The sequence below is a fragment of the Oncorhynchus nerka genome, linkage group LG22, assembly GCF_034236695.1.
Source record: "Oncorhynchus nerka isolate Pitt River linkage group LG22, Oner_Uvic_2.0, whole genome shotgun sequence".
Classification (NCBI taxonomy): Eukaryota; Metazoa; Chordata; class Actinopteri; order Salmoniformes; family Salmonidae; genus Oncorhynchus; species Oncorhynchus nerka.
The window spans coordinates 51,236,247-51,248,287 of record NC_088417.1 but is presented as its reverse complement, the minus strand read 5'-3'; the positions used below and the strand labels follow the sequence as shown (position 1 = coordinate 51,248,287).

General features: G+C 42.1%; 1 protein-coding gene across 5 annotated transcripts in view; it reads right to left on the bottom strand.

Annotated features, from left to right (window-relative positions):
• LOC115105313 (probable E3 ubiquitin-protein ligase DTX2) overlaps nucleotides 1–12,041 on the bottom strand; it is a 48,199-nt gene that overhangs the window by 27,638 nt on the left and 8,520 nt on the right. For 3 of the 5 annotated variants that reach the window (XM_065007230.1, XM_029627228.2, XM_029627229.2), the window contains exons 3-6: nucleotides 7,712–7,770; nucleotides 4,516–4,668; nucleotides 2,883–2,950; nucleotides 2,062–2,220 (exon numbers count right to left, since the gene is read on the bottom strand). In XM_065007230.1, the coding sequence (XP_064863302.1) occupies nucleotides 2,062–2,220; nucleotides 2,883–2,950; nucleotides 4,516–4,668; nucleotides 7,712–7,770 (439 nt within the window). The remainder of the gene's footprint in view (nucleotides 1–2,061; nucleotides 2,221–2,882; nucleotides 2,951–4,515; nucleotides 4,669–7,711; nucleotides 7,771–12,041) is intronic. The other 2 variants (XM_065007231.1, XM_029627231.2) reach the window with 1 other exon arrangement.

Genomic DNA, 12,041 nt, shown 5'->3' with positions numbered 1-12,041 from the left:
TACGATGACCATATTACCTCCACACCGGCAGTCAAATTCCATGTGACCGTTTAGTCACAGTAATTAAGCTTCTCCAAGCTCCGATGCTGCTGATGGTGCTCATTAGTAGTCTACCAAACTTGCTAACTGCCTGGTACTCAACACTACATTGTCCCTCTAATCACGGACATCAATGCAAACGTAATCAAACCCTCCATGAGAGCCCATGTTGTGCAACATTTCTATAGGCTATGCAACTGCGTGAGAAAACAGATTGATGGCCTCTATTAAACATTTGGAGGATCTCATCAGCTTCCTACAGGCTAGCGAAAGTAGGATATGTATTTTTTTCAGCTCCCCGTATCAAGACAGGTGCATGATAATGGTTCATTCTAAATCAAATTTCACACAGATTGTTTAGTATATGTAAAGACTAGATTAAATTAAGAATAGTACGCTGGCTGACAATATTAGCCTATCACTTGTGAATGATGCAAGAAATAGAGAATGCTTATTTTTTTCCCACAACTTTAAAATCAGTCACACACCTCATGTAGCCTAGCCCATAGGCCTATATGTTTGTATCACCACTAAAAAGTGTCCAATTCACTTCTTAAAATGAAGCACATTAATACGCTTTACAACAGGTGTAGAGACATGAGTCAACTTTTGTACTGTTGGGGATAGTAGATTGACAGGCTTGTGCTTTTGCCGTTTGTTAGGCCTACTGATCTCGTTGGCTGACAAAGTAAATGTGGACAGTTCTTCCAATATCTTCAATATGCACTTTGGAATTGGATAAGGACGCACACAGTTGCATCCCCAATGTGTCGAAAGAGAAAGACCCGATCATGTGACGGAGAGCCATGTGAGTGAGGTGCTTCGACACGCAGCGGGGAGAAGGGAATTATAATTATTATATTCAGCCCAAGGGCACAGCGGCCGCAAATGGCATGGATGTTTTTAGGGGGCATTACGGCCACAAAAAGGGTGGTTAGCCGGGAAATTTGAGGCATTGTCAAGTGCTTGTCAAATTGTGAATGAGAGACTGATAATGTACAGCCTGCGCAAAAAAACAAAGCAGAGCTCGTGCCTTTCATGTGACTTTTTCTCAAATCATTGGAGTCGCATCATGGAGCCTTAGAATGTATCAAAAAAATCACAACATATAGCCCGACATTTGTATCACAACAAAAGTTACAAATATACCCGTTTCTTTGTTAACCGATCAACACAGAATAGCCACATGTGCGCACTCAAATCTTTGAGAAAATATCCTTTATTTTATTCAGCCATTTTCAAATTGTATTCTTCAAACTATAAAATAATGGCACGGAATTCTAAGCAAATCTTGTAGGCTAAATTAACTAGTGTAACCCACAGCCATATGGCATAGCCTGATCAGGGCCTAACATATGGACTCAGAGTATGCTATTCTATACTTTTGAAATAGACAACATCTTCATATCATGTTTCTTTAGACCGGTCTAAAATACATCATGGATTTACTGTGATGGTGTAGGCTATATTACATGGATTTATTATACTTTAAAAAAAATGTAGATGTTCCTATGGTCTACATCAGCGGAAGCCAGGAGATGCTACATGTGTTTAATAACAGTCAATTGCCGTGAGACCGGCAGTTATTTGCTTGACAAATCACCGGCCAACAAAATCTCATGACCGCCACAGCCCTTCTCAAGACGTATTAGCTTTTCATTTTTATTTAATTTAAAAAAATAGAATTCCGCTATGATATTATGGGGGTATTGTGTGTAGGCCAGTGACCCCCCCCCAAAATCTAAATTTAATACATTTTCAATCCAGGCTGTAACAACAAAATGTGGAAAAAGTCAAGGGGTGTGAATACTTTCTGAAGGCACTGTAATATGACACGTTGTGGGTAAGACTTAACTTTTAGCCTGCAAGTACAACGCTTCATTACTTGTTATAAGCATGTACAAGCCATTATAATGCCTTATAAGGCTTATAATATGTTAATGCTTCTATGTAGGACAATATGTGGGCTCGTGTCTTCCAGGCAACCAACTGAATTACATTTAGGATCTCTGTGGCACCCACCTTGGTGCCATTGTTGTACATGGCCAGCATGCAGAGCATGTGGAGGGTGTGTCCACACTTGAACTTGCCCACGGCACCAGGCTGGATGGACTGGGCTCCCTCAGACGCCACGTCATAATCCGATGGACAAGACAGCCGGTCCATACAGATGATGCAGTCCTGAAACCACAGGGAGAATGTTATAATACAATTACATGAGAACAAGTATTACAGGATCTCTATGATATTATATTGCAAGTCTAGAAATTGTGGTTGGGATAACTTGGGGATACAGATGGGTATTGTATACAAAACAGCAGTTGGTTTGCTCATACTGCATTAGAAATAGGCCAAGCCTGTGTTCATTTTAGAGAAATCATATTGCTTTCAACCTGCATACTGCAAATTCTTTGCAAAATAACATTTCTTTCTTCAATACAAATACAATTAGTTGCTTTGTATAAATAAAAAATCACATCACCTTCACATGAATGTATAATTTTTTACAAAAATAGTTTAAGTTTGAGAGACTACATGCAAACTAAAGCAGGTGTAATTAATTGCATGTTTACAATGAGTTCCAGTGTACCACACGACTGATTCTCCTGCAAGAGCACTACTTCAGTGAGTACTGCCTAAAAAGACGGCCCCAGGGAGAATTTCCCCCTAGGTACAGATCTAGGATAAGATTCCCTTCCCCCAATCCTAACCTTAACCATTAGGGGGGGAAATGCTAAACTGACCCAAGATCAGCGTCTAGGGGCAACTTCACCCTATACAAAAAAAAACAAATAAATAAAGATGCGAGGGAGGAGGAGGGAGATTGACATTGACATGCGTACCTCGTCTTGAGCAGAGGCAACTTCCTCCATGTAGCGGTGAATGACATCCTCTGGTTTCTGGGCTGGGACTGAGAGGATAGTGGACACAATGAACAGAGTTGGGGAGAAGCCAACCACATACACAGGACACAGGTGGTATTATCATGACAGAAATTGTATAGACATTTGTTTTTTTAATCCATGGCTTTCAGTGGTTGAAACTACAGTGGTTGTTTTGCAGTTTGCGAAAAATTATGTTCACAGAAATAATAGCCTAGATTTTATAGCCTATAGTTAAATCCAAAAACATTTTAAACTTTCGCTATATTTTATATTTCTGCCTTCTGAAAGCCTAAAGCAAAAATGTCCAACTCATTCTGCAGAAGTAGCCTACACACTTCGCTGCAGCTCAGACTTTAGGCAGGCTTCGTTGGCATATCTGTACCATGCAAGAGCACTGCTCGAAAATGTGACATGAGTTTGAGGCACACAGTATTAATGTTTGACAGTTATGGCTGAATGAGAGAAGAGGGTAAGATATTGACACTAATCTACGAATGTGCCAAACGCACCCTCTTGCTCTTCCTTCGTCAGTCAGGGTATGCGTCACAAATGCCACCTTATTCCCTACATTGGTCAAAAGTAGTGCACTATGTAGGGAATATGGTGCCAATTTGGGATGCTTCCTCAGAGTTCGATTTGTGAATGTCAGTTCGCTCTGCCATCTTTATATAACACCTTCGTAAATAAAAAGGCATTATATGAAGATAAGCTGGATCCAAAAAGCAGGAACACGATTAGTTCTGAAGGAAACCCACCAATGTTTGTTAGCTAATGAATACAGTGTTGACCGCCAAGCAACATCACAACACTGATTTGTGGATATGAATGAGAGAGTCACGGGAGGGCAAATGATTCGTACAGAGACAAGTAGGCGATGGAATGAGATAAAAGAGTGAGCACATGTAAGATAAAAGGACGCTATACTAGCCTGCAGATAACAATCAAAACACACTGCCTGAGATGCCTTTTCAGGTTACATTTTGAAATGTGTGTGTGTGTGTATGTATGTATGTATGTATGTATGTATGTATGTATGTATGTATGTATGTAAAATGTATATATCTAAAATACACACACACAACTTAATGATAAATGGTTCCTTACACTGATAGTAGTATATCAGCCAGGGGAAATGTAATCCATGGTTCAGGTTTATTTAAAAAGCCACTACTAACTTGAGCTAACTTTAGCCACCTCTAGTGAAAAATCTATGGGAGTGATAGGGGCAACCATGATATATTTTGGGCCAAATCACCTTTAAGTCAAGTCGAACCAAATCAATGAATTGATTTCAGTTGCCCCCATCACTCCCATTGATTGTAAGTCTTGTGTAGTGACTATTGAGATCCTAAAACTGAGTGAGAATAGGAATTCCTAGCTCGGATATCGCCAATGTTTCACCAGGCAGGCATATTAGTTTCCCACCACAAAAACACAAGGAATACATTTTTTTCATATTTGAACATGTATTACAACTTGTTTGGGATAACTCTAGATGACAACACAATGGAAAGCATTGGATGTGACAAGGCACAGAGCTGGATGCAGGCCCATAATGGGGGGGGTAGGAGGGGGTGGGTGGCGTAGCTACCTGTCCTGTGCTGCCTCTTTTCCCTCCTAACCGAGCTGCGACTTTTGGAGCCCGCGGGCCTGCTGCTGCTGCTGGGGGGAGGAGGAGCGGAGGAGGGGGCACTCATGAAGCGCACGCCGAGTCCCACTGCTGACATCAAAATGGAGGCCATGCCTGGAGTGGGTGGCCAGGGGAGGACCGGTGGAGACATGCAGAGGGGGTGGGGGACGGGGGGGTTGGAAGGGGATCGGGACCAAAGGGATGCGACATGGTGGATAAAGCAGTGACTGACTGGTGGGAAAAGAGGGCGTGTATTGGGAAGTTTGGGAAGCTTCCAGACCAATTCTGCTTGGTCAAAATAGAGAACATTGGATTCAGGAATAAGAAGTAATTTGGATTCAATGTTTGTACAGTAAAGAAAATGTGTTTGACTAACATTCAGCAGTAATAAATGTGGGCTGATGTGATAAATGCACCGATTTCCTTTTTAAAGCCATATTGTAAGGTTCTGCCTCGATTCTGGACAGCATTTAGCCTAGTGGTTATAAGCGTTGGACCAGTAACTGAATGGTTGCCGAGTCGAATCCCTGGACCAACTATGTGGGAAAAAAATCTGTTATTTCATTAAGGGTACGTTTTAAAGAGCACACAAACAAATATTTACAAAATGTGACAAAGAAAATCTTCAAAAATGCACTCTACAAAACATTTTAGCTAAAGTCCAACTGGACCAAAAGTGTTCACATGCAAAATAAGCTGAATTGCTGTTGGTCACACATGCATATACAGTGGGGCAAAAAAGTATTTAGTCAGCCACCAATTGTGCAAGTTCTCCCACTTAAAAACATGAGAGAGGCCTGTAATTTTCATCATATGTACACAAAAAAATCCATAAAATCACATTGTAGGATTTTTAATGATTTTATTTGCAAATTATGGTGGAAAAATAAGTATTTGGTCAATAACAAAAGTTTCTCGATACTTTGTTATATACCCTTTGTTGGCAATGACAGAGGTCAAACGTTTTCTGTAAGTCTTCACAAGGTTTTCACACACTATTGCTGGTATGTTGGCCCATTCCTCCATGCAGATCTCCTCTAGAGCAGTGATGTTTTGGGGCTGTTGCTGGGCAACACGGACTTTCAACTCCATCCAAAGATTATCTATGGGGTTGAGATCTGGAGACTGGCTAGGCCACTCCAGGACCTTGAAATGCTTCTTAAGAAGCCACTCCGTTGCCCGGGCGGTGTGTTTGGTATCATTGTCATGCTGAAAGACCCAACCACGTTTCATCTTCAATGACCTTGCTGATGGAAGGGGGTTTTCACTCAAAATCTCACGATACATGGCCCCATTCATTCTTTCCTTTACACGGATCAGTCGTCCTGGTCCCTTTGCAGAAAAACAGCCCCAAAGCATGATGTTTCCACCCCCATGCTTCACAGTAGATATGGTGTTCTTTGGATGCAACTCAGCATTCTTTGTCCTCCAAACACGACGAGATGAGTTTTTACCAAAAAGTTATATTTTGGTTTCATCTGACCATATGACATTCTCCCAATCTTCTTCTGGATCATCCAAATGCTCTCTAGCAAACTTCAGACGGGCCTGGACATGTACTGGCTTAAGCAGGGGGACACATCTGGCACTGCAGGATTTGAGTCCCTGGCGGCGTAGTGTGTTACTGATGGTAGGCTTTGTTACTTTGGTCCCAGCTCTCTGCAGGTCATTCACTAGGTCCCCCCGTGTGGTTCTGGGATTTTTGCTCACTGTTCTTGTGATCATTTTGACCCCAAGAGGTGAGTTCTTGCGTGGCGCCCCAGATCGAGTGAGATTATCAGTGGTGTTGTAGGTCTTCCATTTCCTAATAATTGCTCCCACAGTTGATTTCTTCAAACCAAGCTGCTTACCTATTGCAGATTCAGTCTTCCCAGCCTGGTGCAGGTCTACAATTTTGTTTGTGGTGTCCTTTGACAGCTCTTTGGTCTTGGCCATAGTGGAGTTTGGAGTGTGACTGTTTCAGGTTGTGGACAGGTGTCTTTTATACTGATAACAAGTTCAAACAGGTGCCATTAATACAGGTAATGAGTGGAGGACAGAGGAGCCTCTTAAAGAAGTTACAGGTCTGTGAGAGCCAGAAATCTTGCTTGTTTGTAGGTGACCAAATACTTATTTTCCCCCATAATTTGCTAATTAATTAATTAAAAATCCTACAAATGTGAATTTTTTTTTGTCATAGTTGTCTGTCATAGTTGAAGTGTACCTATGATGAAAATTACAGGCCTCTCATCTTTTTAAGTGGGAGAACTTGCACAATTGGTGGCTGACTAAATACTTTTTTGCCCCACTGTATATATGCTCAGTCTGTCTCTCTGGTGGCCAATCTGCTGGCTCAACAGGAATGAGATTTTTTTTTGCGTAAAAAGATTAACTGCTAGCTAGGACATTTGACATTGCGAAATAACCATATAACAAATCAAATAAACGGTTTGGATAAAACGACAACATCCTAAGTGTAACGGAAAATGTAACGAGAAAGAAAAAAGTGAACTATTGCTTTAACTATTCCTTTTCATTAAGACCACAAATCCCTGAGACTACCCTGGAAAATAAATTACATCATGGGCTGGGCAACTGACAAGAAACAAGCCTGGTTGGTGCACAAGGGCCTGGTCTGTGGAGAATGTGCACAGCAATAAACTGAGGTGCTAGGCTAGTTGTCTAGAGAGACACAATGGCTTTCACACCATAGACAGTGACAGGCCATTGCCATGAAATCACAAAGGAGTTCTCTGTATCACTGCTTTAATGACTGGTCAACAAAAGCTGTGCCTCTAAAATCTGTCAGGTCTATCAGATAAGCTTGCTAAAGCACACAATTGCTGGACAGTGCTGTCAAATGTGTAGCCTATTTCTGGTGTATCAGCCATCTTTGTTAAGTCATTAGCTTGCTATAGGCTACACATTTGGCTGAAACAAAGTATGTCAACGAACATCGATTTTAAAACTTATGAGTGTGAAAACGCAACACTTTTTCACCCTCTTACTTTCACACTGAGACGTAACCTCATGGAGCAGAAGGTTCTGCCATCGTCAACAAGAAAAACAATGCTTTACCGAAACCGCTAGAATTCACATGGATGGGGACTGTAAGAATACAGGTAGTACCACCATTGGGGACGTGAAAATTGGATGAATTTACTTGGGACCTCTTTACCTGCCAGGGCTGAGCTCACACTGGTGGATCCATTCAGTTGCACAGGGATGGCGGGGATACTGTGGCAGAAGAAACAGGAAAACAGACATTAACGGAGTATGGTGAAGGCCAAAAGGCACACATACGAATCCGTACACACCATTGCATAAGCAATCAAATGAAGAACTGATGTGGTGGTTTCTCTCTCTCTCTCTCTCAAAAAAAGAGCTCTAGACACTGCAGAATCCATCCACGATATCATCTATATTGAATAGTTCTGCGGCCTGTCACTGCAGGTTAACAATTATATCAATAACAATACTAAAAGGTTACGATTTGAATTTCTCAACTTTCGACATTCTAAACTAAAAAGCTAGGAAATCCACAGATGATAAATGTCCTTCCTCTGATTAATGATGGATGGGGAGCTAGCGTGGCCTTGCTAAAACATGCCTGCCTGTGTTCAGAGTTGAACCTGCCCCCATGAGGAGGAGAACAATGGACCCCCAAAAATCCGGCTTTCCTGCTCCACGTCAGACAAAGGCCAGGGGTACTACGGTGCACTGTGCAGTATTTCCTCCTGGTTTCCAAAACTGTCATGTTGTTCCACTGAGGCCTGTGTTCAGTGGTGCCCAAGAGAGAGCAGAGCAAAAGCAGAGAAGTCCTGCTGCAAGTATTCCAGAACACATGCAGAGAGAGCCTACCACAGTTACGCATATCTAGCGAACCGATACCTACAGTGTGTATATGTATACAGTAGCAGTCAAAAGTTGACACACTCATTCCAGGATTTTCTTCTTTTTCTACATTGTAGAATAATAGTGTAGACATGAAACTATAAAATAACACATATGGAATCATGTAGTAACCAAAAAAAGTGTATATTTTAGATTCTTCAAAGTAGCCACCATTTGCCTTGATAACAGCTTTGCACACTCTAGGCACTCTCAACCACCTTCGTGAGGTACTCACCTGGAAAGCATTTCATTTAACAGATGTGCCTTGTTAAAAGTTAATTTGTGGAATTTATTTAGCATAGTGGTTAGAGCGTTGGGCCAGTAACCGAAAGGTTGCTAGATCGAATCCTCGAGCTGACAAGGTAAAGAATCTGTCCTTCTGCCCCGGAACAAGGCAGTTAACCCACTGTTCCTAGGCCGTCACTGTAAATAAGAATTTGTTCTTAACCGACTTGCCTATGTAAATCAAATTAAAAGTCATTCTTAATGCGTTTGAGCCAAACAATTATGTTGTGACAAGGTAGGGGTGGTATACAGAAGACAGTCCTATTTGGTAAAATATACCAAGTCCATATTATGGCAAGAACAGCTCAAATAAGCAAAGAGAAACGACAGTCCATCATTACTTGAAGACATGTAGGTCAGTCAATCCGGAAAATGTCAAGAACTTTGAAAGTTTCTGCAAGTGCAGTCGCAAAAACCACCAAGCGCTATCATTTACATTTAAGTCATTTAGCAGACGCTCTTATCCAGAGCGACTTACAAATTGGTGCGTTCACCTTAAGACATCCAGTGGAACAGCCACTTTACAATAGTGCATCTAAATCTTTTAAGGGGGGTGAGAAGGATTACTTTATCCCATCCTAGGTATTCCTGAAAGAGGTGGGGTTTCAGGTGTCTCCGGAAGGTGGTGATTGACTCCGCTGTCCTGGCGTCGTGAGGGAGTTTGTTCCACCATTGGGGGGCCAGAGCAGCGAACAGTTTTGACTGGGCTGCGCGGGAACTGTACTTCCTCAGTGGTAGGGAGGCGAGCAGGCCAGAGGTGGATGAACGCAGTGCCCTTGTTTGGGTGTAGGGCCTGATTAGAGCCTGGAGGTACTGAGGTGCCGTTCCCCTCACAGCTATGATGAAACTGGCTCTCATGAGGAACAGCACAGGAAAGGAAGACCCTGAGTTACCTCGGCTGCAGAGGATACGTTCATTAGAGAGTTACCAGCCTCAGAAATTGAAACCCAAATAAATGCTTCAGAGTTAAAGTAACAGACATCTCAACATCAACTGTTCAGAGGAGACGGCGTGAATCAGGCCTTCATGGTCGAGTTGCTGCAAAGAAACCACTACTAAAGGACACCAATAATAAGAAGAGACTTGCTTGGGCCAAGAAACACAAGCAATGGCCATCAGACTAGGCTAAATCTGTCCTTGGTCTGACGAGTCTAAATGTGACATTATTAGTTCCAACCACCATGTCTTTGTAAGACGTAGAATACGTAAACGGATGATCTCCGCATGTGTGGTTCCCACCGTGAAGCATGGAGGTGGTGGTGTAATGGTGCTTTGCTGGTGACAGTTACTGATTTATTTAGAATTCAAGGCACACTTAATCAGCATGGCTACCACAGCATTCTGCAGCGATACACCATCCCATCTGGTTTGTGCTTAGTAGGTTTATTATTTGTTTTTCAACATGAAAATGGCCCAACACACCTACCAGGCTGTGTAAGGAGAGTGATGGAGTGACTCCAAGGAGAGTGATGGAGTGCCTCCAAGGAGAGTGATGGAGTGCCTCCAAGGAGAGTGATGGAGTGCCACATAAGACCTGGACTCCATAACCACCCGATCTCAAGCCAATTGAGATGGTTTGAGATGAGTTGGACCACGAAGTGAAGGAAAAGCAGCCAACAAAATGTGCAACATATATTTTAATTTATTTAACTTGGCAAGTCAGTTATGAAAAATTCTTATTTTACAATGACGGAATAGCCCAGGCAAACCCTCCTCTAACCCGGACGACGCTTGGCCAATTGTGCGCAGCCCTATGGGACTCTCGATCACGGCCGGATGTGATACCTTGCTTCGATCCCGGGGTGTGGTGATGCCTCTAGCACTGCAAGGCATTGCCTTAGACCGCTGACCACTAAGGAGCACAACATATATGGGAACTCCTTCAAGACTGTTGGGAGAATGCCAAGAGTGTGCAAAGCTGTCAAGGCCAAAGGGAGGCTCTTTTAAAGATTAGAAAATATATTGATTTGTTTTAACACTTTTTTTACATGTTTCCATATGTTATTTCATAGTTTTGATTTCTGCTCTCTTATTCTACAAAGTAGACAATAGTAAAAATAAAGAAACATGTGTATGGTACTGTATATACAACTGAAGTCAGAAGTTTACATACACTAAGGTTGGTGTCATTACAACTATTTTTCAACCACTCCACACATTTCTTGATAACAAACTATAGTTTTGGCAAGTCGGTTAGGACATCTACTTTGTGCATGACAAGTCATTTTCCCAACAATTGTTTACAGACAGATTATTTCACTATCACTATTCTAGTGGGTCAGAAGTTTACATACACTAAGTTGACTGTGCCTTTAAACATCTTGGAAAATTCCAGAAAATGATGTCATGGCTTTAGATGCTTCTGATAGGCTAATTGACATCATTTGAGTCAATTGGAGGTGTACTTGTGGATGTATTTCAAGGCCTACCTTCAAACTCAGTGCTTCTTTGCTTGACATCATGGGAAAATCAAACTAAATCAGTCAAGATGTCAGAAACAAAATTGTAGACCTCCACAAGTCGGATTCATCCTTGGGAGCAATTTCCAAACGCCTAAAAGGTACCACGTCCATCTGTACAAACAATAGTATGCAAGAATAAACACCACAGCCGTCATACCTCTGAGGAAGGAGACACGTTCTGTCTTCTAGAGATGAACGTACTTTAGTGCGAAAAGTGCAAATCAATCCCAGAACAACAGCAAAGAACCTTGTGAAGATGCTGGAGGAAACAGGTACAAAAGTATCTATATCCACAGTAAAACATGTCCTATATCGACATAACCTGAAAGGCCGCTCAGCAAGGAAGAAGCCACTGCTCAAAAACCACCGTAAAAAAAACAGACTACGGTTTGCAACTGCACATGGGGACAAAGATTGTACTTTTTGGAGATATGTCCTCTGGTCTGATGAAACAAAGATATAACTGTTTGACCATAATGACCATCGTTATGTTTGGAGGAAAAGGGGGGGATGCTTGCAAGCCGAAGAACACCATCCCAACCGTGAAGCACGGGGATGACAGCATCATGATGTGGGGGTGCTTTACTGCAGGAGGTGCACTTGACAAAATAGATGGCATCATGAGGGAGGAGAATTGTGTATATATTAAAGCAACATCAAGACATCAGTCAGGAAGTTAAAGCTTGGTCACACATGGGCTTCCAAATGGACAATGACCCCAAGCATACTTCCAAAGTTGTGGCAAAATGGCTTAAGGACAATAAAGTCAAGGTATTGGAGTGGCCATCACAAAGCCCTGACCTCAGTCCTATAGAAAATGTTTGAGTAGAACTAAAAGTGTGCAAGGGGGCCTACAAATCTGATTCA